General features: G+C 46.7%; 2 protein-coding genes across 2 annotated transcripts; both read left to right on the forward strand.

The window, feature by feature from the left end:
• The first annotated feature begins 22 nt into the window (after positions 1-22).
• On the forward strand, positions 23-12,315 carry CCT3 (chaperonin containing TCP1 subunit 3). Its single transcript, XM_083592018.1, has 14 exons — positions 23-357; positions 2,980-3,041; positions 3,721-3,771; positions 3,900-3,962; positions 4,568-4,664; positions 5,418-5,535; positions 6,108-6,294; positions 6,818-6,967; positions 7,549-7,681; positions 7,778-7,859; positions 8,577-8,757; positions 9,624-9,869; positions 10,264-10,395; positions 11,914-12,315. The coding sequence occupies exons 1-14, from the start codon at positions 327-329 to the stop codon at positions 12,019-12,021; spliced, it is 1,641 nt and encodes a 546-aa protein (XP_083448144.1). The 5' UTR covers positions 23-326; the 3' UTR covers positions 12,022-12,315.
• A 2,175-nt stretch (positions 12,316-14,490) lies between these two features.
• Positions 14,491-24,047, forward strand: GLMP (glycosylated lysosomal membrane protein). The gene is made up of 7 exons (XM_083592036.1): positions 14,491-14,626; positions 18,088-18,345; positions 18,581-18,778; positions 19,845-20,063; positions 21,380-21,657; positions 22,201-22,350; positions 23,300-24,047. Exons 1-7 carry the CDS (start codon positions 14,534-14,536, stop codon positions 23,373-23,375), a joined length of 1,272 nt encoding a protein of 423 aa, XP_083448162.1. The 5' UTR covers positions 14,491-14,533; the 3' UTR covers positions 23,376-24,047.
• Positions 24,048-24,582: the final 535 nt, after the last annotated feature.

Consider the following 24,582-nt stretch of genomic DNA (forward strand, 5'->3'; position numbering starts at 1 on the left):
GACGACGCGCAAGCGCATTGCTTTTTCCGTTTTGTAGTGAAGCGCCGCACGCGCTACGCGAAGGGCGGGGCGGGGGGGAGAGCGTGAGTAGTCCGTTGTCCTATCAACCGATCTTGGTGGAAGAGGGGTGGGCGGGGCCATGGTGGCAGAGCCCGCTTCCTCATTGGTGGCGGCTGAGGCGCCTCCAACCCTGATTGGCTGTGCAGCCGCAGCAGTCAATTTAGGCTGTTCGGGCGCGGTGAAACGGCATTTCCCCCCTCCCTTTCCTTTCCTTTCTCCTCCTCCAGAAGGTTCCGCGCCGGCTTCCCTCACGCGTCGTCGTGAAGATGATGGGCCAGCGCCCCGTCCTCGTGCTCAGTGAGTCTGAGGGAAAGAGGGGTGGGTGAGAGGAGCCCCTCCATGGACCCCGCCCCTCCTCTGCCACCTCACGAAGACCCCCCCTCAGAAAACCCCCTTAATTCGGTTACCTCACCCTTCCCCAATTCCCTCCCATAATATCTCTTTTCAGATATGCACAGAAAATATATGTTGGAGACCACTCCTTCTTATTGCCCCCTCGTACTAAATTCCCCATATAATGCTCTGCCTCCTTTAGCTCCCCCCCCAGTATAAACTGAACCCCAACATTCCTGGTTGCTCCTGTCTCGCCTCCCCGACTGTATAATAAATATGCCCCATAATTTAAATATATCCCGCCTCTTTTATCTCTGGACACCCTCCCTGGAAAGTATGTTATGTAGACCCCCTTCCCCCCTTAACCACCTACATTCCTTGATACTCCTGTTTTGTCCCCCTCCCACAAAAAACCAAGTGTGTAATAGGAACCTTTCCTGTTCCCCTTCATTTATACCCTCCCCCCTCCCAAAAAAGTGCCTATTAAGAGGCCTTTTTGTTGCCCCTCAAATAATTTTTCTCCTGCTGCATTAAAACACTTCTTGCTCCGGCCCACCTATGTTTCACTGAATTCTGCCCTGTTTCACATTCTTCCAAAATTTCCTAAATTCTGTATCTTCCCCATCCCCCCGAAAGTATGTGTTGGGCATTTCTCCTGATCATTCCAAACCCCTCCCAGAATGCTCCATTTCATTTAACACCCCCCTCCATACTCAAAAAGTGTATATGGGGGGGGGCTTCTACTAAATCTTCCCCATAATTTCCTGCTTCTTACATGCTGCCTCCTGCCTTCCCAGTTAATAATAATGTATTAGGTTGAGCTACTATGAGCCTTAATAGGGTTTAGGGTCCTGATCTGCTGTACCCCATTGTGTTTCAAGCTGGGCGTATATTGTGGATGTGCCTTCTCTTGTCAGTAAGCTGTTTGCGTGGAGGGTGCTCCCTTCATCAGTCTCCTCAAATATGCCCCCCCCCAATAATTATTCTCCCGCTGTTTTAAACACCTCTTCTTCCTACCCACCTTTGTTTCACTGAATTCTGCCTTGCTTCACATTTTATCACTGTCTGTTCCCTCACACTTTACTCATAATATTCTTCATTTTAAGATGCCTAAGGCAGCACACAGAACTAGGAATTAATGTTGGTGTCTTGACTCTGTTGATTCTTCTGTTCTTTTCCTGATGTCCATGTCCTCGGTTCTACTGCCCTGCCTCCTTTAAAAAAATATTCTCAGTAGACTGGTTTTGCTATTTTGTTCTGATTACTAGATTCTTTGCTCTACTATTGGATTGATCTTGTTGGATCCTCCTTTCATTCATAAAAGGAGAATCAAAGTGAGATTTGACACACTATCGGAGTGGATAGAAAGAGTTTCCAAATATGGGTGTGGATTTCTGGTGCAGAACACGCCACATGTGTGCAGCAGATAGCAGGGTTGTGGAGATGGCAGGAGTAAATATCTGAAATGGGGATACGCTTAAAGTGTGTGTGTTGAGAGAGTTCCCTAAATCAGCTTTCTGTTGCAGGCTCAAATATCATACAATACATTCCCATGTCATTGACAACAGGAGTTAGGTTTCCCTTGGTCTCTCCCTAGAGTCAAATGAATGTAGTTGAAAATTGAATAAGCCAGTGATAGCCCTTTCCTTGCTTGTCATAGTTATTGGATGTTTTAATATAACTTCCTGTCTTTGTTGGGGTGTAGGGAATGGAGATTGTAGCTGTCTGACTGCAAACTGTTTCTTAAAGGGCCCTTTTCTTAAAGAGATAGATAGATATAGATATGAACATTAATATGTATAGAGAGAAAGTAGATACTTAGCAATTAGCAATGTGTGTTTATTTTACACATTTAACAATTTATATACTGTACTGCTTAACTGCAAATTGTTTCAACTGCATGTTTAGTCAGGAGGACTCATGGGAAAGAACTCATAAATGAAATAAATAATAATAATAAGTAACTACCCCCAATTAGTAACAGTTTTTACTGTGGTATGCCGATTGTAGAGTTGTTGCAGTAAAGATGTTCTGTCATTAGCATTTGAACATTCTAGACCATTGTTGGGGGGGGGAATAATATGCCATGTAGCCCTTAAGACAAAAATGGGTATTCCAGAAGCCTTGCTAGTGCAGGAACATCACAAGCAACTATATTGCCATTTAGGGTTGGTTGGTTATGATTGATTTGGTTACTAGAGAAGTGATTTCCTACATTGCCTGCTACAAATTGTGTAATATTCCATTTCTGTTCCTTTCAGACATGCTTTATTTACCTATGCTGTGCTGTTATGCATTCTTACCTGAGAATACTTCTCATTGAATATGGTGGGATTAATGTCTGATTAAGCATGCATAGGAATGTGCTATTTGTGGCAGAAGTCACAGATTATTATTGCACTGGGCCCATTCTAAAGTCCCGTGGTGGAGAGGGAATAGGAAAACAAGGAGGAATGAATGTGAACGAAAGAAGTAGTTAGGGTGAAAATGGGAGGCCTACAAAAGAAATTTTAAGAAAGAGAGCCTGCATTTTTGTGAACGAGTTGTATTAGATGATTTTCATTATTGTTTTTCTGTTTGCTTTAGGTCAGAACACAAAGCGAGAGACTGGCAGAAAAGTCCAGACCGGAAATATTAATGCTGCTAAGGTATATTTTTCTGTAAAATGCATTGGGGATGTGAAAGACAGCCTGTTAAAAGTGCACACAGGAGTGGGTGGTGACCAGATAAAAAGAGGGTAACACTTTTTTACTTTTAACCATTGCCTACTAAAGAAAGTTTCATCAAGGACACAAAGCTCTCCTGCCAGCATTCCTTCTTCTATATTTGTTTAGTCTAAAAAGAGACGACGGGCAGACACACAAACACAAAAAAATAGAAGTCGTTCCTCATTGAAGTTTTGGGTTAAAGTTGGATCCTGGGTCTGAAAAGACTGAAGGCTGCTGATTTAATATTTGATGCAACAAACTGTCAAGCCTTTGCATAATAATATCTAATTACCTTTTCCCCATGGTCTCCAGAGTTCACTGTCTTTTCACTTCCTTTCAGTAGCACACAGTTCTCCTGTCTCCTAGCCAAACAGATCTTTTTCCTCCCTGCACAGAAGATGACCTGTTTTTAAGTGTTCTGTTGGCAACAGCTTGCTCTGCAGATGTTGGAATGTTTATGAATATTCCATAGTATCACAGCATGTTTAGGCTTACAGTTGACAGGCAGTAGCTAATTTTGTGTCTCATAATGTTTCTGAAATTCAGCGCATAAGTATCAAGGATGTACCTAAGCTTTTCTTTTAAAATCATGTTGCCTTATCAATTCCTTCCATTTCAGACCATTGCTGATATCATCAGAACATGCTTAGGACCAAGGGCCATGATGAAGGTGAGAATACTTTTTCCCATCATTGCTCCATTAATTCACAGTAAAGAGAGAATCTGAATACACATCTTCTTTTGTTGATATTGCATTCCATGTAATCTGAAATAAGTGTTTCTAAATCTCCAATGCAGATGCTGTTGGACCCAATGGGTGGCATAGTTATGACCAATGATGGCAACGCTATTCTTAGAGAAGTAAGTCTCCTTGGTGCTCACAGGAGCTGTAGTTTCTTAGGGCTTAGTCAAAAGGCAGGCACAACCTAAGAAATAAATATATAGTCTGTCTTGCCACATATGATTTGAAGAATTGTGAAATTGAACGGTGGGAAGTGCCTCTTAATGGGAATGCCCCAAAATTAACTTTAACAGCCAAAATGGCTTTTGAGAAGCACTTTAGGGCAGCCTTCATGCTCTTATTCCACCTGAAACAGGAGTATAGGGGCTGCCTTACCTTGTTTTTCAAAAGCACTGTTTGAAGCAACTTGCACGCTTCTCTTGTCCACTCGAAGGAAAAGTGTGCAATCTGCTTCAAACAGTGCTTTTGGGAAGTGCTTTAAACTCTGCTCACCAGATGAAATAGGGATTAATCCTGCTGCCTTGGCTGTATGATCCTGTTCCCTTTTGGGAACAGGATGCACGGCCAATATAGTGAAGCATTAAACCCTGTCCTGTAATCCCATTCCATCTCTATGTAGGTCTAATTCAAGACCCCCTGGTGTTTCAGGAGGTTTCAATAAGGGAGCAGGAGTGCTCTAGAATGCAAGGTTTGTTCATGAGTCCTTCCTTCCTTCCCTTTACAGATTCAGGTCCAGCACCCAGCTGCCAAGTCCATGATTGAAATCAGCCGCACTCAGGATGAAGAGGTGGGCGATGGGACCACATCTGTGATTATACTTGGTAAGATCACTCTGTGTATGCTCTTGTATGCCTGCCTGCACAAAAGAAACCGTAAATCAGAGAAGCATGTTGGTGTGTTAAATGGCCACAAATGATTCACCTCTATTGAGGTGTTGTGGGTATCATTGTGTTGGAGACAGTAGAAATATTGAACACTGGACGCCACCTGTTATTTGAATGAATGGGATCTGGACACAAGAGCATTGTGATTCTGTTTCACAGATCCTTTTCATTTCAATGGGACATGCAGGAGAATCTCTCTGGCTTTGACCCTATGTTAAATGGTGGGGGGTACTATTTGGATTTGCCAGCTCTTTGTAAAAAAAACAACATGTTCATAGGTGCTTGCATATTAATGAAGCCAATTTAACATGAAAAGGTGTTGGCTCTCCCCAATATGATCCATTCTCAAGAGAGCAAACCTAGATAGAGCTTGTAACATGAAAGAATCAGATAGTCTAGCATTATTAGCGACAGTCTAGCTCAATACTTCTGTCTTGGCCCACTGTGAGTCACTTGCTGTCAAAAGGAACTATTTCTCCTCCATGCCTGGAATTGACGACACTTCTGGTTTTTGCCAGCTGGCAGAGCGATCATTGGGGGAGACCTGGGGATAAAGGTCTTGAGAGGCTCTGACTAATTTGTGTCACTGGCCATAACTTGTGCTAACTGTAGTTCATTACTGTGTGCAATTCAGAAGCATTGCAGTTGGTTGCAGAAATCCTCATTAACTGCTCTCTGTTTGCTGTTTAGCTGGTGAGATGTTGTCAGTTGCAGAGCACTTCCTTGAGCAGCAGATGCACCCAACAGTGATCATTAGTGCATACCGAAAAGCTCTGGATGACATGATCACTGCTCTGAAAAAGATCAGGTGAGCAGGGAAGCTGAAAAGTAGAAGGGAATATGGTGGGTGGGCAGGTGATCTGATGACCCATCTCTGGACACCCGACGGATGTGACAGAAAGGCAAATGAAAAGCCCAGAGCTAGGTAGAAGTGATGCAAGAGTAGTTGTGATCATCACTTTGCCCAAGTGTTTGTGCATCAAGGTGCAAATTCACATTTGTTCCCTGTCTATTCCTTTCTGAGGAGGGACCCTTATTTACATGATATACTAAATTATTTGCATGTGGAAGGTCCCAGGGTTCTCTGCCTGAGATCTTGAAGTTCTGTTGTCACAATGGACAGTATTGGAGTAGATGAAATACTTGACTTGGTTTAAGCATCTTTGATAAGAGCAAAGCATTACAAATCAAAATAAAGTTGAAACATGTAGCTGGGGCAGTTGCAGAGAACTTCATGACCATCCAATCTGCTTCAAGTGTGCTTTGATTTGGTCTTTGGTTATCCCCAAAGTCTACTAGCACGCTCAGCCAGCAGTGAACTGCGTAAAGTTCTATTCTGTTTGTCTTCTGGATGACATGCTTTATGCTTGGTTTTTGCAGCACTCCAGTCGACATTGGCAACCGAGAAGCCATGCTTAAAATAATCAACAGTGCCATCAGCACAAAGGCTATCAGTCGCTGGTCAGATCTGGCCTGCACCATTGCCCTCGATGCAGTCAGGACAGTGGAGTTTGAAGAGAATGGCAGGAAGGAAATCGACATCAAGAAATATGCCAAAGTAGAAAAGGTACAAAGGGAAAAAATGTACTGCTTTTTGAAGGCCTGGAAGAAAAGTATTTGAAGCCCCTTAGGAATCACTGACACCATCTTACATTTGTGAAATAAACAAACCAAAATACAGAGAATGAATATAGATTGATCCTTCTGAGGTCATATTTGCTTTCAAGTGTGGAAGAGCCTTGCTCTCAGAGTCAGAATATTGTTTAAAGCATAGTTTATAATATATCAAAACATAAAAGGTAAAGGACTCCTGGACAGTTAAGTCCAGTCAAAGGCGACTATGGGGTTGCGGCGCTCATCTCGCTTTCAGGCCAAGGGAGCCGGCGTTTGTCCACAGACAGTTTTCCAGGTCATGTGGCCAGCATGACTAAACCGCATATATACAATCAAAACAAAGGGAAGGTTCTAATAAAACACATCCAAAAGCATTACCACCTACATGCCTTCGTAGCAACAAATACAAAAGAGATTGCCTTTCCCCCACTTTTCTCTTGTTCCTGACTTGTGGGTGTCCTCTTTGCCTCATCCAGATTCCCGGTGGCTTTATTGAGGATTCATGTGTCCTGCGTGGGGTCATGATCAATAAAGACATCACTCACCCCCGGATGCGTCGCACCATCAAGAACCCCCGCATCATCTTGCTGGATTGCTCATTGGAGTACAAGAAAGGCGAGAGTCAGGTATGTTGGGCTGCAAGTCTCATCTGCTCTTTAGTGCTGAGGGCTGGAATGAGTTGAACCCAAGCACTTCTCACATCTTTTTAAACATTGTATTCTTATTGTTATCAGTTCAGATACAAAAGATACAATTCAAGATACAAGAAAGGAAAGAAAGAGCTAGCCATCTAAACAATAATTGAGATTATAATTTGTGATCAAATGATACAGGCTCATCATGCCCTCAGCAGTCTCCATTGATGGATTTATGTTTTCTTGTACCTTAGAAGGTAAAGCTAACTCTCAGTGTGCTGGCTGAAGCTGATGGAAGTCATAGTCCAAAACATCAGGAGGGTATCAGGTTGGGAAAAGTTGACCCACCATTTTATGTACCTCTTATTCTTTTAAGAGAATTATAAGCATTATATATTGTCAAAGTGGTCAGGAGATACACTTTCCAGTTAGTAGAGGATGCATATTTAACTTTCCAGTTAGTGGAGGATGCTTCGGCCTAAAAGGCAGCAAATAACGAAATAAGCAAAAGTTTATGAAAGAACCAAGTATGCCCAGTGGAGTATAAATCTCACTTGTCTTCTTTTATGCAGACTGACATTGAAATAACTCGTGAGGAGGACTTTGCTCGCATTCTGCAGATGGAGGAGGAGTTTATTCATCAGATGTGCGAGCACTTGATCAAGGTCAAACCAGATCTCATCATCACAGAGAAGGGAATCTCAGGTAAACACCAAAGTGTTTCTGTGGGTAAACATCTGGTTATTAAAATCTTCTCACCTCCCTGCCTTTGCATTGTACTTAATATTTTTTTGTTTTCAGACCTGGCACAACATTTCCTAATGAGAGCCAATATCACAGCCATACGCCGGGTGAGGAAAACTGACAATAACCGGATTGCGAGGTGATTGCAACACTGATTTTTGGTTTTGATTTTTTTATCAATACAAGCTGGTAATGTTGAAGTGAATGAACATGTTTTTGATGGCATGCCAAGGGTGCTTTCTCTTCTTCTGCATTCCATCAGTTTGTTTTTAATCTTTAGGGTAGCAGCTATCTTAGCCCAGGGCAGAGCATAGTGGTGAGAAGCCAGATATTCTTCTACTTTCCCTCCTTGTTACTACATGCTGGCTGAGGATGAAAGCTCTGATGTTCTGTCTGTTTAGTCAGGATTGTATATATCTTTTGGGGAAAATTTGGAAGCGTGGGAGAATGCTTAAGTTCTGGAAACTTCCTTTTATGCCTTAAGCCAGCTGTGGGGGGGAGTAAGGGATTAGAAGCTTCCTGATATCACTAGTAGGAAACACGGATGGTTGGGGGAGGAAACTTCACTGCCTGGCCTTCAAAACTGCAAACTTATCTGAAACCAGGCAGAGAGGCTAGGCATGCAGCTGATTAGATGCCAGCTTGATTTGTGTCCTGAAGGAAGGGTTGCCAATCCTCTGAAGAGCAGATAAGGACACAATTTCCCAGCGGTTCCGAGACCCAGTTTTCCCCTCTTCAGAATTATCCACTAGCAAGAAAATGAAACTGTTGGTAATGCCTGTCCTCCAAGGAAGAGTCTTGGATGCAGGTGTGGAGCTACAGCACTGGAGTTGTGTCTTTTGCTCTTTTTCTGCAGGGCCTGCGGGGCTCGTATTGTCAGCCGCCCAGATGAACTGCGTGAGGAGGATGTTGGAACTGGGGCAGGACTTTTTGAAGTGAAGAAAATTGGGGACGAGTACTTTACATTCATCACTGAGTGCAAGGAGCCCAAGGCCTGCACCATTATGCTCCGGGGCGCTAGCAAAGAGATTCTGGCGGTAAGCACCCAGTCATTAATAGGAGACAGATAGGCAACAACTTTTGTTCAGGGCTTTTTTTTTTTCTGGGGAGACAGGAGAGATGTGGCTCTGGAATGGAATCACTTAAAGATGATCCAAATCTATGTCAACCTGTTTTGAATGTCAAGAGTTTAAAAGAACCCTCTGGAACATCTAGTCCAGCCTTCCTCAACATGGTGCCCTTCAGATATTTTGGATATCTCCTGTTATTCCCAGCCAGCATGGCCAACGGTCAAGGATGATTGGAGTTGTAGTCGAAAACATCTTGAGAGCAGCAGATTGAGGATGGCTAGTCTAGATCACTTCCAAGAAGCTCTCTGAAACTTAATATCTTTCAAACTCCTGATGGCTCTATGTGCACTGTTTGTTTTCAGAATTAAAGTTGGCACTTGCTTTGAGTGTAGTCCTAAAACTTTTTTGTTTTTGAAATGTTGGTGTGTTTGCTGCCCCGAGATCCTTCAGGAAGGGCAGGAGAAAAATTCAGTTAAGAATAAAAAGGTTTATCTTTTAGAGTAATGAGTGTGAATAGCCTGTCCTTGGGAAAGTTAGTCCCTGTGGGTGTTCTGTGTGTATTTCTGCATCAGGAATAGTTGGCGCATTCTGTTGCTCCTTATAGAGAAATGCCTTGGAATTGCCTGTGCTCGGTGGATTTTGTCTAAGGCAAGGTGAAAACAGTGACGCCTGCACCAAGCAGCCTCCTCTGTGGGTGCTTCGCGAGAGGCTTTCCGTATTTCATTAGTTATTGTTTCCACAGCCATCTCCCCTTTGAAATGTTCACCGGTTTGCTAAGCATTGTGGCATGAAATGTGAACCTTTGCACTCTCTCCTCTTCCCCTTTCTTGCAGGAGGTGGAGCGCAACCTCCAGGACGCCATGCAGGTCTGTCGGAATGTCCTGATTGATGCTCAACTGGTGCCGGGAGGTGGTGCTTCTGAGATGGCCGTTGCTCATTCCTTGACAGAGAGGTCGAAGGTCATGACTGGGGTGGAGCAGTGGCCCTACCGTGCAGTTGCCCAGGCCCTAGAAGTCATTCCCAGGACCCTGATTCAGAACTGTGGCGCTAGTACCATCCGCACACTCACTTCACTACGGGTAAGGGATGTGTTTGCTGTTGCTGCTGTTCTGCTCTGATTCCTCTCCTTTTGTCCTTGCCGCTAATAGCTGAAGATTGTCAAAAGCAAGAATTGTGCTAGGTGCTCTGTGCAGAGTAGAAATGATACTGTCTGCTCAGAGGCCCCTAGAAATCATTCCAGAAAAGATTGTGAGTTTTGAACCTCAAATGTTAAATCAGCGGGGAGTGAGCATGAGCTGAGTAGATGGGAGTCCTTTAGGAATGGTCACAGGGCTGCTTCATGACCTTTGGAACTTTCATTACAGAAGCGTGGTATTGGTGGGGTGGCAACTGGATTGTTCAGTTGAATCAATAAGTAGAAATCGGGCATTTCTGATATTGCATTGCATCAGGACTTTCTATTGTTGCTTACAGGCCAAGCACACCCAGGAAGGCAGTCAGACCTGGGGAGTAAATGGGGAGACTGGAGCCTTGGCAGACATGAAGGAGCTGGGTATATGGGAGCCTTTGTCTGTCAAGCTGCAGACCTACAAGACAGCTGTAGAGGTAAGAGAGAAACCACATGCCTGATTACACAGAAGCCAAAGTTTTCACTACCCTGCCAAAAGAGGTCTGTGGCAAGAAGTGGGTGTAAAGTCTGCCTTGTTCATTGCAAGTGAAATTTTTATTCCAAAATTCTCTTCTGGGAGAATGCTTTCTTCCCTCTGCAGTCTGCTGCTATGTGCCATGTTCATACAAGAGCACTGAAAGAATTCTTACTGGCTGCCCCACGACTTTGCTTCTCTAAGCCTGTTGATCAGGCACAGGGAACCTGTAGCCCTTCAGACTACATACATCTCACATAATGCCCGAGTGTTGGCCATGCTAGCTGTTGGGAGCTGGAGGCCAACAGGTTATTCAGTCACGTTGAACATCTTTGGAAAACCCTTTTATATATTTTGGGTTAAGTTTGATAATGAGAGTGAAAAGACGGCCTAATTTGCTAGTCTGACTTTCTTGGATGCATTATATTTTTAGTTTAGTTGCCCATCTCTTTAAACTCATGTCCCCACCTGTCTTAGGACATGCTGTAATCTATAAAATATACCATATTGGCACAAATATAAGACGCACCCGCAAATAAGCCTCACCTTTAAAATTGAAGGGGGAGGAGAAAAAAATATATATAACCAGGCTACTTCCTGTGGGGGGGGGGGAGCTGGGCTGCTTTGCTGGCGGCCTTTCCACCTTCCCCCTTCCTTAGGCAGCTTGGGAAGGCTTGGGAGCAGCGGGCAGGTTGAGCGTGGCTGCTCCATGCTCCCGGCTGTTCTCTGGAGGGGGGGATCTGCATCACTTTGCCGGCGGTCTCCCCCCCTCCCCTAGCGGAGGCTTGGGAGCGGCGGGCGGGCTGCACGCCATTGCCCCATGCTCCTGGCTGCTCTCTGGGGGATGAGAGCCCTGTCACTTTGCCGGCGGCCTCTCCCCCCCCCCCCCCCCGACTGCCAGGGAAGGTTTGGGAGCAGCGGGCGGTACACCGCATAAGGTCACAAATATAAGGTCACTTATATTCCGCATTGGCGGAATTGGGGTGTGTGGCTTATATTCAGGCCAATATGGTAAAAACAGTGTTCTAATTGATGCTTGTGAAGTGGGTGAAAAAAATGAATGGTGATCATCCAGTTATATGTTGGTGTTGGGCACACCAAGGAGAAAGTCTAGGATCATGCAAGATTAAATTGGGCATTTCGATAGAATCTGAGCTTCGATGCAATTCCTGGAGCCAACATTGTACTAGGTTTAAAGTTCTATGTCTCAGATTCCACAAACGTATTTAAAGTACAGACACACACAAAACCTGGGGGCTGTAGTTTTCCCCTCAGAGCTACAATTCCCAGTGCCCCTTGTCAAGCTACAGTTCACAGGATTCTTTGGGGGCAGTGCTTTAAATGTATGGTGTGTATACAGCCATAGTATAAAGACCAGTTGGCAACTTGTGTTATCTTACAAATCACAGGAGTATAGGATGGGAATTCTGCCTCTCCCAAGATTATTGTTCTTACTGAAAATAAGTTTTCTCCACCTTAGACTGCTGTCCTCCTCCTGCGTATTGATGACATTGTTTCGGGCCATAAGAAGAAAGGAGATGATCAAAGCCAGCAGCAGCCTGGAGCCCCAGATGGACCCCAAGAGTAACTTTGTGGAGTTTGGAAAGAGCTATAGGGAAAGCCATGCGCTGGGATAGCTGGACATGGAAACCACCTGGATTGATTTTGAGTGCTGCTTTTCTTCTCTCTCCCCTCCCCCACCTGGGTTCAAGGGCAGTCAGTGTCCAAATACCAATTTGTTTCAAGCGGAGAGAAAAAAGGAAGGCCAATGATGCGTTGGTTACCCCCATTCTGTTAAGGAGACACTGACGCTTTATTTAAACGTATACTGTAGCTTCTTTGTGGCTTTATTAATAAAAATGTCACCACATTCATAGATCAATTTTCTTTGTCACTTCTTCCTGTCCATAGCTGTAATGAGACTTCTTTCTGTGGTGTGGTCTCAAATCCAGCTGCTTTGGAGCAGTTTCACACTTTGTGCACCAGCATAGCCAGGCTTGCCTTGGGCAAGGGCTACAGCCATACTCGTCTGTCTTGTGCATGTATCTTAAGCACCTGATTGATACAGTCAAATATTTTTGAAAATGTCCATTTTTTCCTCCCCTAAGGGAATTCCAAACAGTTAACATCAAGCAATATTAATAATTGATGCCATATCAAAGGTATGATGAAACCATTACAGAACTGGTAAGCAGAACAGAGTGCCAGTTTAGTTTTCCCCAGTGTAGCACAACTTAAACAAGCCAGATCTTCACCAGACACCAGAAGGCATATAGTGAGGTGGCCATATGAGAGGGCACTCCACAGTGCTGGCCCCACAATCATAGAGACCCCGTTGTTCATGCAACATACAACTACTGAACATAAAAATGTTAGCAAATGCGTTTTGATCCTCAAGTCTTCCTTAGTGGTCCTAATTGCATATATATACCTGCAGATCACTGCAGATGGTGACAGCAGTCATGAAATTAAAAGACGCCTGCTCCTTGGGAGAAAGGCGATGGCAAACCTAGAAAGCATCTTAAAAAGCAGAGACATCACCTTGCCAACAAAGGTCTGTATAGTTAAAGCTATGGTTTTCCCAGTAGTGATGTATGGAAGTGAGAGCTGGACCATAAAGAAGGCTGATCGCCGAAGAATTGATGCTTTTGAATTATGGTGCTGGATGAGACTCTTGAGAGTCCCATGGACTGCAAGAAGATCAAATGCATCCATTCTGAAGGAAATCAGCCCTGAGTGCTCACTGGAAGGACAGATCGTGAAGCCGAGGCTCCAATACTTTGGCCACCTCATGAGAAGAGAAGACTCCCTGGAAAAGACCCTGATGTTGGGAAAGATGGAGGGAACAAGGAGAAGGGGACGACAGAGGACGAGAAGCTACAAACATGAGTTTGACCAAACTGCGGGAGGCAGTGGAAGACAGGAGTGCCTGGCGTGCTCTGGTCCATGGGGTCACGAAGAGTCGGACACGACTAAATGACTAAACAACAACAACCTACATCCAGTTTGACGTGACCTGCAGATGTTGGAGAACAATTTACAAACATCCCAGAAACGAATTGGTAGCCAGTACAGTCAGCCCAGGATTGGTATAATATGCTCAAACTGTCTTGCCCCAGAGAGCAACCTGGCACTGGCTGAAGTTTCCAAACTGTCTTCAGAGGCATACCATGTAAAAACCATATAAACAAGTTTAAAACACATCATGTACTCTTAATTACCTGCATAGGCCTGGTGAAATAGAAAACTTCAAAGGCATTTAAAAGTTGAAGCAGAAGGCACCTGCTGCGTCTTTATTAACAAGAGTATCCCACAATACTAGGCTGATAAAATTAAAGGCCGTTTCTTGTTTGCAAATGAGCCTCACCAACTTAGGGAATGGCCAATGATGCTTCTGCTGATGATCTCTGGTGGAGCTGGGGTATATATAAGGTAACCTGGACCTAAGTTCAGAACTTTGTAAACTAATCTGGCTTGGAAGAAGATAGGCAGCCAAACAAAGATATCCCATGTTCTTGGCCAGATGCCCCCACCAGCATTCTGACTGACAGATTCTGCACCAGCTGCAGCTTCTGAACTAGACCCAAGGGCAGCCCCACATCAAGCCTTGAAGTTACCAATGCATGGCATACAGTGATCAAACTATCCCTGCCCAGGAACAGCTGTAGTTGAGAACCAGGCAAAGCCATCCAAGTTGGTGGCCATCATTGCCTCCAGTGGGAGCAACTTCCATAGTTTATGAGTTGTGTGAAGCACTTTACAGTATTTTACATATACAGGGTAAAGTGTTGCTTCCTACAGAATACAGAAAAGAAAGCAAAAAAACGGGAGTTTTGGGGAGGCATTTGGTTAGCCACTGTGAGGCCAGGATGTGGGACATGCAGCATGACACTGTTATTCTGGTCCACAAGCCTCCGTGCTTTTCCTTCTGCTGCAAGAATCCGGGTTCCGTTCCATTCTCTCCCAAGAAAAGAAACCCAGCAAGCCGACTCCTCCACGCAGCGGCCCCTTTAAGAGCCTCCTCCCTTTTTAAGAATGAACCGGAATGATCAGCTGCAGGCGTCACGTGGTCTTGCAGCCCTGGCAGTTGGAGGAGCAACATGCTGGCAGGCGGCGGCGGCGGCTGGGTCTGGCTGCCCCTCCTGTGGCTGGTGGGGAGCCGGGCAGGGGATCCCGCCGGGTATAAGAGGAAGGTAGGACGGCCCAGGGGCCGGTGGGTGGATGCCCTCCTTGGAGGAGATTTATTTCTAAGGGATGTTTGAGGGCTGGGTGAGGTCAGCCGCTGCCAGCCTGGGCTGGCTCATGGTGGCTGGGGCTGATGGGAGCTGTAGTCCAAAACATCTGGTGGACGGGCAGGTTGGCAAAGGCTAGGAGCCTCGGGAGCTGCCTTATGCAGAGTCAGAGCATTGGTCTATCTAGCTCAGTGTTGCCTGCACTGACTGGCAGCAGCAGCTCTCCTGGGTTCTGGCCAGGGGACATTCCCAGCCCTACCTGCCTTATACTGACTCAGACCATGCTCCTTCTAGCTCAGTATTGTCTACACTGACTGGCAGCTGTGGTTCTCCAGGATTTGGGGCAGGAAGTCTATTCCAACCCTACCTGGAGATGATGTTGGGGATTGAACTTTGGAGCTTTTAACATACAACCCAGGTGCTCTCCCTCTGAGCTCTGGCTCCTTCTAGTGTCATGGGAAGTTGCCTTATACCAAGTCCGACCATTCGTCCATCTAGCTCAGTATTGCCTGCATCGGTTGGCAGTGGCATTCCGGGGTTTCAGGCAGGGATTCTATTCCAACCCTACCTGGACATGCTATTGGAGATCGCACCTGGGATCTTCTGCATGCAAAGCAAATGCTCTCCAGCTTTTCTCAACCTGTGGGTCCCCAGATGTTGTTGAACTACAACTCCCATCACCCCTAGCTAGCAAGACCAGAGCTCAGGGATTATGGGAACTGTAGTCCAACAACATCTGGAGACCCACAGGTTGAGAACCACTGCGAGTCTACCCACTGAGCTGCAGCTGACCCTGATCAATGTTGTGTACCCCAGGAATGGGGCGCCCCTTTGGTCCTCCAGGTGTTGGGTTCCATTGCCCATCCACCTGGCAATATAGTTCAGCAACACCTGAAGCTTTATTTTTACATGCTAATTTACACTTATTATGTTTTATTTTCTCTGTTACGCCTGTTGAAGGAAAGGAAAGTGGGGGGGTGGGAGAGAGAATGATCAGTGAAAATGAGAAAAACAGGAAGAGAGAGGAAAACTGTGCTGTGTTGTGGGTGGATTTTAGGACTAGGGGATTTCCATGTGGGCTTCAACCATTTCAAAGACCCAACTTTGAATCTTGTTCTGCCAAGTGGGAGCCAGTTGTTGTTTTTAACCACTGTGTGCTTTTATGAGTTCCAAATCCTTGCTCCGTCGTAAAACCCTGCAAGATTCCTCTTGGCGCTAGTCACCATTTCTGTTTTATATTTTAATCCTCCTTCCTCTCAGCTGCTCAGGAAGGCATGGTTCCCCCCCTGTGTTATCCTCACAGCATCTGTGTAAGGTGGGCAAGGCAGAATAGAAGTGCCTGGGCCGCAGAGGTCACCCAGTGAGCTTCATGGCTCAGTGGGGATTTGAACCCCTAGCCTGACACTCAGTCCACTAAACAATGCCAGCTCTCCACCTCTTAGCCTGGCCCACCTCATAAGGTGGTTGTGAGGGTGAGATGGAAGCAGAGGCATACATATGCCACCTTGAGCTTCCTGGGAGGAAGTGTGGGGTTAAAATACAAAAAAAGGATGCATGTGCATGTTTTTAAAATGGCAGATCCAATCTTGTAAGCTGGGTTTCACAACTAGAACCAAGACTCTGAGCTTTTCGAAGACAGTGTGTTCCTGCATTGTCTGATTTTTGCCTCCCGAAAATCTTGCGCCAGGGCCAAATCTGACTCCTGGGAATCACCACTTGTTCCTCTGATCTCTGGATGGGACACCAGTGTGTTAGACTTCTCTGGTGCCCTGTTTTTTATACTGAGGGTGAGGAGATCAACAGGGGTCCCAAGCAGGAGTTTCAGACTCTCAAATCCTGCCTTTGGCCTGTGAAAAATATGTATGTGTGCATTGGTATTCCCTGCTTAGAAGCCAGATCAGGAGTCTGTAGGGACTTAATTTTTCTCCTGGTGAAACACTACCACCAAGGTGCAAAGTTAGGGAATCAAATCCATTTATTTCCTGTCAGTGTTCGGGGTGTAATAAAACCCACATTCCAACCTCATTGCCTGCTTTCCCACTCTAAGCTGCTTGGGCTGAGGCAAATTACAGGTTTGTTTGTGTTAAAAAAATACTTTTTATTGACGTTTTTAAAACCAAGGCCCAAAGTTCACTGCAGTAAAAATACAAGGAAGGAAAATGGTGATCTTCCCTTAGTTCCACAATCACTTTTGGTTTCACAGTACATAATATTTTTTAAAATAGAGATTTGCCCTTATTTGCTGGGCTAACAGTGCCTCAGAAAGCAGAGTGATAAACACAGTCCTGGACTGCCTTTCCCAATGTGGTTAGAAGTTCTTTTCTTTAACTTCTAAAAGTTGTCAACCCTAGAAGAAGTTTTTAGTGAGCTGATATGTAAGGCAAGTATTCCTTGCTTTTCAGTTATGTAATACTTTCAGTTCGTTCTTTTTTTTACAGTGGAAATAAGATATGCTGATCTGGTCATATTTCAGTGTTTTGAAATGGCCATTGCCGGCTGGCTGCCTTCCAGTTGTTTTGACAAAGGCAGGAGGGATTTGCAATTCAAAACTTCTAGATCCTAAGTTGGCTTTGGATTGTAGTTTCCTTTGAAAATAAACTAAATGAAGCTCAAAACACTCTCTTCTCTGACAGTTCTCTACACCTTGGGAGGGATTTTTGCGTGCCCTCTATCCCCACCCAGCACTGGTGTGAGTCTCCCAGAAGATTGCCCAGATGTTGAGTGTTGGACTAAAACCCTGGGCAAGACCAGGATTCGAATCCGCACTCAGCTATGAAGCTCATTAGGTGACCTTGGGCCAGTCACTGCTTCTCTCAACCTAACCTACCTCACAGGGTTGTTGTGAGGATAAAAATGGGGAGGAGGAGAGGACAATGTATGCCATTTCCTACTCCTTGGAAGAAATAAGGTGGGATGCAATAAATAAATAAGTGAAACACTCTTAGGCCACAGGTAATGAAAAGCCCATAAGGGACCACAGAGCCTAGGACTTTCCGATCAGAAGGTCGGCGGTTCGAATCCCCGCGACGGGGTGAGCTCCCTTCGCTCGGTCCCAGCTCCTGCCAACCTAGCAGTTCGAAAGCACGTCAAAGTGCAAGTAGATAAATACTTCCAGTGGGAAGGTAAACGGTGTTTCCGTGCGCTGCTCTGGTTTGCCAGAAGCGGCTCAGTCATGCTGGCCACATGACCCGGAAGCTGTATGCCGGCTCCCTCGGCCAATAAAGCGAGATGAGCGCCACAACCCCAGAGTCGTCCGTGACTGGACCTAACGGTCAGGGTTCCCTTTACCCTTTACCTAGTGAAAAGCCCAAGGCCTGGCAAAAAAGAAGTGTTTATGCCTGGTGCCTAAAGATACGTAATAATGACTTTGCCCGGCGTTTGTGAAGCAGATTTAACACCCTGGTGGGGACGCCCATTTCCAGGTCTCCCTGGAGTATAACCCGGGCTGGAACAGCTCTGCCGTGAACCTCCTGCACGTCCGGGCGGTGGGTCTCAACGACACCATCCATTATGTCTGGAGTACCATCGGGGCACCCACTGTGTTGCTGGTCTACACAAGAAGCCAGAGCAGTGGTCTCCACGTCAACTGGACCCGGCTCCTCTCCCCCTCGCCCTCCGGAGCCATCCAGGTCGAGCCAGCTGGAAGCGTTTTGTATTCCATGGCTGTCATCTTTTCCAAGGTAAGCTTGGGGGGCTGCGGAGTCTGAAATGAAGGCAGGAGGTGGTGTGTGGGGTCATCCAAGTGGGGTGGAACGAGAATGGCAGCAGTGGGGAGAAAAGGGGTGTGAATATAACTGCTCCAGGACATTGGGCATCATCTGGCTAGCCACTATGAGAACACGGTGCTGGGCTAGATGGGGCCTACTTTGGCCTAATCCAGCTGGGCTCGTCCTACATTAACACGGATGTTTCTAGGTGTTTGAGTACAACGGCACAAAGACCTCAGATCTCTCCAAAGCTAATGCAAGCAGTTTCTACCCTACCTATGATTTGGCCAACTTCACCTGGGACAGCCTTGATGGCCGGCTGAACGAGACTACTTTGACAGCGACGTTTCAGGGGGTTGGCCCTGACTCTGGAGGAACCTTCCGGAACGGAAGCATCTCCTTCCAGGTAAAAAAGGGCGTGGCTTCCCCTCCGACAGGTCAGAGAGCCAGTTGCTGCGTGTTGTCATGACGGGCTGTTGTAGATCATTCCGTATATCTAATCAGTGATGCAAGGTGGAATTTTTCTCTCTTCGACAATGGATGGGTGTCAGTTGCAAATAAATACAGTGGTACCTCGGGTTAAGTTCTGGAGGTCCATTCTTAACCTGAAACTGTTCTTAATCTGAAGCACCACTTTAGCTAATGGCGCCTCCTGCTGCTGCTGCGCTGCCGGAGCATGATTTCTGTTCTCATCCTGAAGCAAAGTACTTAACCCGAGGTAATATTTCTGGGTTAGCGGAGTCTGTAACCTGAAGCGTATGTAACCCGAAGTACCACTGTATAAGGCAGCTTTGTTTTTTCCAAACTTGGTTCGCTAGATGCAAGTCAAATAAACATGCTAAATTAGATCACTTTTTCGGGAGGGCATGGGGAACATCTGTGGCTGCGCATAGTTTAACTATGGAACTTGCTGCCACAGGAGGCAGGGATGGCCACCAATTTGGATGGCTTTGAAAGAGGATTCAACAGATTCATGGAGGAGAAAGCTATCAATGGCTACTAGCCGTAATGACTATGCTCCGTCTCCATACTTGGAGGCAGCAAAGCTTATGAATACCAGCTATGGAAACCACAGGAGTGGAGAAGGTTCTTGTGCTCAGGTGCTGCTTGCGGGTTTCCCATAATGGGCATCTGGTTGGCCACTGTGGGAACAGGATGCTGGACTAGATGGGCCACTGGAATTGAAATGGAATTGAAATATAAGGAATTGAAGGAGGAGGGCTGGGGAACCTTTGGCCCTACATATGTAGCTTGATGCAGCCCCCATTGTCTCCACTGGCCATACTGTTTGGGGCTCATGAGAGTTGGCAGTCCATTGATACACCTGGACAGCCGTGGCTTCTCCACCCTGGGCTGTTTTTATCCAGCTATGCCACAGCACGTCTCTCGCAACTGCAGGGCATGCACTGTGAGACTCTCTTGCCTAACCAGCCAACTTTCCACCGTTGGCGGTCCCCGTCGCTGCTCCCCAGGTGACGGCGTATGAAGAGACCAGCCGCGACGGCCTGCTCCCGCGTCTCCTGCACACGGCCAACAGCTCCAAGGTGGACTTTGTCATGCGCGGGGTCGCTCCTCGGGGCAACCGCTCTCGCTTTGCGCTGGAGATCGTCACTGTGGAGGAGAGAGGCGGGCAGAAGCAGTTGGAATCCACCCGCTCGATCGACGACGAGTATACGCCGACCATATTCGAGGTAATGAATATGGGGCATGAAACTTGCATTGTGCAGAAAGGGCGCCTCTGAAACGCGTGCAGAGTGTCATTTCCCTGCTAACTAGTCACGCTTAGCTCCAAGTATTGAGGTTAGGAAAAGTGGCTTCTGGCTTAAGAGGGTACAGGGAGGTAGGTATTAGCCCTGAAATCCCAAACTGAGGCTGGATGGCCATCGGCCAGGGATTCCTTAGCTGTGATTCCTGCATCGCAGGGCATTAGGACTAGAGGGCTCTTGGGTCCCCTTCCAACTCTATGATTTCTCTTGCCTGGAAATTATTTATTTACCGTATTTTTCCATGTATAACATGCCCCCATGTATAAAACGACCCCTATTTTTTGGGACTCCAAATTGAGGAAATGGGGGAAGATTGCCCACAGTTGGTGAGCTTTGGGGGGGGGTTGCCAACAATCGCTCACCCGCCTGACTGCCACTGCCAATCCCACGCATCGGTGAAGCCACCAGCAGCCGCCTATCACCCGCCCAAATGCCGCAGCAGCAAATCGCCAGCAGACCTTGCCGCAGCCACCAATCACCAGACCAAATGCCACTGACAATCTCCTGCTTGTGGCAGCCACCAATTGCCCGTCCCACCTCAGCACTATCCGTGTATAAGATGATCCCCAACTTTTAGCATTTTTAATAATAAAAAAACCTCGTCTTATACACAGAAAAATATGGTACATAAATAGACCACCATTTCCTACAAGGATCTCAGGGTGGCATACAGGCTTCTCCTGCTTCATTCTGTTGTTACAGCAGTTCAGTGAGGTAGGTTAGAGAGAGACAGACAGACACAAACAGAGTGAGCAATTGCCCCAAGTTGACTAATTATTATTAGTAGTAGTAATAGTAGTACCCTTCCTATCTGACTCGGTTGCCCCAGTGGTATCATTACACTTTAAATCAGGAGTAGGCAACCTAAGGCCCGGGGACCGGATGCGGCCCAATTGCCGCCTCAGTCCAGCCCACAGATGGTCCGGGAAACAGTGTGTTTTTACATGAGTAGAATGCGTCCTTTTATTTAAAATGCATCTCTGGGTTATTTGTGGGTCCTGCCTGGTGTTTTTACCTGAGTAGAATGTGTGCTTTTATTTAAAATGCATCTCTGGGTTATTTGTGGGGCACAGGAATTGGTTCATTTACCCCCCCTTCAAAATATAGTCCGGCCCCCCACAAGGTGTGAGGGACAGTGGACTGGCCCGCTGCTGAAAAAGGTTGCTGACCCCTGCTTTAAATGTATGGTATGAATGTGGCCCTAATTTCACGAATGCCCACTTTTCCTTTCCTTGGAGCAGATGGCCCAGCTGGTTTCTGTCCCCCGCAACGACAGCGCTGGGTTCAGCTTCCTCCAGTGGAAGACGGCAGCGTACAGCGCCTTGCAGCCCAAGCGGGAAGACACCGTCCACTGCGAGTATTACCAGCTGGAGACTGAGAATCGCACGGTTCCTCAGCCTAGCATAGCCCACGCCTACTTTGGGGAGGAGCTGGAGGTGCACAATGGCGTGGCCGCCATCAACATCTCCTTCGGCAGCGAGGACAGCGAGGCCTACCAAGAAAAGAGCTACCTGAGCTGGTGAGAAGCAGTCTTGGGGGGCTAGGTTTCTTTTCTCTGTGTAAAAAACAGGTGGGGAAAAGGAGGCCCCTCTTAACCCCTACGCCACACGGATAGTGGATGGAGAGCAGGGAGAAGAGAGTCTATAAGTTGAGGTAAAGGTACCCCTGACCATTAGGTCCAGTCGTGGCCGACTCTGGGGTTGCGGCGCTCATCTCGCTTTATTGGCCGAGGGAGCTGGCATACAGCTTCTGGGTCATGTGGCCAGCATGACTAAGCCGCTTCTGGCGAACCAGAGCAGCTGCACGGAAACGCCGTTTACCTTCCGCCAGAGCGGTACCTATTTATCTACTTTGACGTGCTTTCAAACTGCTAGGTTGGCAGGAGCAGGGACCGAGCAACAGGAGCTCACCCTGTCGCAGGGATTCAAACCGCCAACCTTCCAATCGGCAAGCCCTAGGGTCTGTGGTTTAACCCACAGCGCCACCCGTGTCCCATATTAAGTTGAGGTATTGGCTAACAATTTCTCTAATCTCCCCCCACCCCACCTGTCACCCCTTCCAGGTCTGCGCTGATTGGCTTCGGCGAGCCCCCCAAGGACGGGTTCTCCCCCCTCGTGATCGCAATCCTCGCAGTGGGGCTGGGGACTCCAGTGCTGCTCCTGGTGGGGGGCAGCATCACCGTCCTCGTCTCTCGGAAGAAGCCCTATTCAGAGTACGAACCCATCAACTGAGTGTTGTCAGTGGACAGTTGCCCTCAGCGTCTTGGCCAAACTGGCTTCTGGTAGCTTAACTCCAGAGGCGTTTCATGCAGCTGTTTCTGGGGAATGTTTCTTCTGTTTCCTTCAGGGGGACGTCTCAGTGGCTTAATTTATCTCCTGGTGAAGATGCTCTGGTCTGCTTACTATGTTTGGGTGCCCTCGGTAGATGGATGGTGCTACCTGGTGGGGTCACTTGCATTGTCCCCCACCTGTATTCTCTGGAGGGAGGAGGGATGTGCGTTTCAATAGTCCGGCTGCTTATCAGGATCACTCCCCAGAAGTTTCCCTTTCTACCACTTGAAATTATTGTCACTTGGAAGAATCTACCGTGATATGAGCAGTTCTCAATATTCCAGAAGCACAGGGGTGTTTACAATGGGACAGGGAATGTGTGGACCATTAGACATACTTGGACTCCAGCTGCTGTCGTCATCCCTGATCAAGGGCTGCTGGGAGTCGGAGTCTGTTGGCATCTCGAGGGCTGCAAGTTCCCGGTCCCTGGTTTACGGTGCCCATTTCCCAAAGAGGGTTCTGTGGTTTTTCTTTCGCTGGGGGACGCTGGAGAGGCTGAATTGTCTTTTCATTTCCCCCGCCAAACACCCTGCGATAAGCTTTGGGGATGGGTAGTATTTTGGGTCCTCCGTCCCCTCAGACATTCACTTTCTTACCCTCTCAAAATATAACGGCGTCTTTGCACTGTATTGCTTCATCAACAATCTCTTGACCAGACATCTTTCCAAAGATACGTTCTGCCTTTCATTTTTTTTTTAAAAAGCATTGTCTTGTTTTCAACAGGTTACATTTACAAAGTACTGTTTTCTTAAAAAAAAAAAATGCTGAAATGCCTCCTACAGTTGCAAACTTCTTTTCCAATTGAGGCTCCTCTGTATTATTTTTTTAAAGGGAACAAAGCTTTCCCCTGGTGGAGCCCTTCCGAGATGGTGGAGGCTGCAGCTGTTTCTCTTGCTGTGCATTATAATGATGATGGTGATGATGATTTGAACAGCTATATCCTCTGGTTCTCTCTCTCCGTGATACAGCTGTCAAATGTGGGAGGGAAGCTGGCAACCCGTTTGTCTTTTCCCCCCACAAAAAGGGTAAGCCACTGTCGTTGTGTTTACAGGCTAACGGCCATGAAACAAAGGACAAATTGCACTATTGACTGTTAAGTAACGCACCTTTTTCTTATTCTGGAAGTTAGGGTCAGAAAACCAGGACACCCCAAAATTATTGAGCTTTTTTAAAAAGGAAATCTCCGAAATTGTTAAGGTCAATTGTCAGAGGGCTGCTTGAAGAGCCAGTTCGGAAGCTCTCGTTTGAAGCGAGAAGGGCTTCCATTTGAGCAGCATGGACATCTTTTGGGGTTGGTAAGGGGAAGCCAATTCTGATTCCTTCTTTGGTGTGAAGCAGCACAGCACAGCCTAAGGCAAATCTCCCCAACCTGGTGCCTTCTGGATGTTGTTCAACCCAGCCAGCACGGCCAATACTCAGGGATGATGGGAAGTGTAGTTCAGCAATATCTGAAGGGCAGCAGGTTGGGGAAGGGAGGTCATGGGGAGGGTTTATTTGCAGAGGTTGTCGGGGAGTTTATGTGCATTTCCAGCTGCCACTTGTCTCTTGTGGACCAATTAAAGATTATTTTGTTTTGGAATTGGTTTTGTGTGGTTTCTGTAGGCTAATGCCTCTTTCTTTTGGAGCTAAATTTAGGGAGGTGAAGAATCGTTTCTTAATTTTTAATATTGGTATGTGGTCATTTTTTAAACCCTTTCTGTTTAAGGAAAGGTCAAAGGTCGGCTGCCTATTCATCTTTTGTTGTGTTTCCATAGAGTGACTGTGTGAAACAGAACAGTGGAATCTACATGTTTTTCACTTCTGCCATTACTGTTCCTGGTTTTGCAATCCTCTGGCTGGCTTCCTGCAAACTGCCAATATCCCACTTCCTGTGCTCTTCTTGGGCCTGCATGGGATTGTGCAATGTAGGCAGCACTGATAACAGGCGCCCTCCTGAGCCTGTGTTCTTCCTGGATCTTCCTCGTCCTCATCGCTGGTCTCTCTTTCAGGTAGCTGCTTCTGTTGCCATTTCTCCACCCTGCTTTTGCTCTCTTGCTCCAGGACAGAAATGGGAATAAGCATGAGGGCAAGAGCAGAGCCTCTTGGCTAAGGATGCTTTTGTTGCTGTTGTCAAG

This window comes from Podarcis filfolensis (genome assembly GCF_964270895.1).
Source record: "Podarcis filfolensis genome assembly, chromosome: 16".
Taxonomy (NCBI): Eukaryota; Metazoa; Chordata; class Lepidosauria; order Squamata; family Lacertidae; genus Podarcis; species Podarcis filfolensis.

Excerpts from the sequence above, each read along its gene's own strand:
- CCT3 (XM_083592018.1), top strand. The coding sequence starts at position 327 with ATGATGGGCCAGCGCCCCGTCCTCGTGCTCA. Across the intron at positions 3,772-3,899 it reads GACCAAGGGCCATGATGAAG|ATGCTGTTGGACCCAATGGG; the intron begins GTGAGAATACTT and ends TCTCCAATGCAG. Across the intron at positions 4,665-5,417 it reads CACATCTGTGATTATACTTG|CTGGTGAGATGTTGTCAGTT; the intron begins GTAAGATCACTC and ends TTTGCTGTTTAG.
- GLMP (XM_083592036.1), top strand. The coding sequence starts at position 14,534 with ATGCTGGCAGGCGGCGGCGGCGGCTGGGTCTGGCTGCCCCTCCTGTGG. Across the intron at positions 20,064-21,379 it reads ATACGCCGACCATATTCGAG|ATGGCCCAGCTGGTTTCTGT; the intron begins GTAATGAATATG and ends TCCTTGGAGCAG. Across the intron at positions 22,351-23,299 it reads CGGAAGAAGCCCTATTCAGA|GGAACAAAGCTTTCCCCTGG; the intron begins GTACGAACCCAT and ends ATTTTTTTAAAG.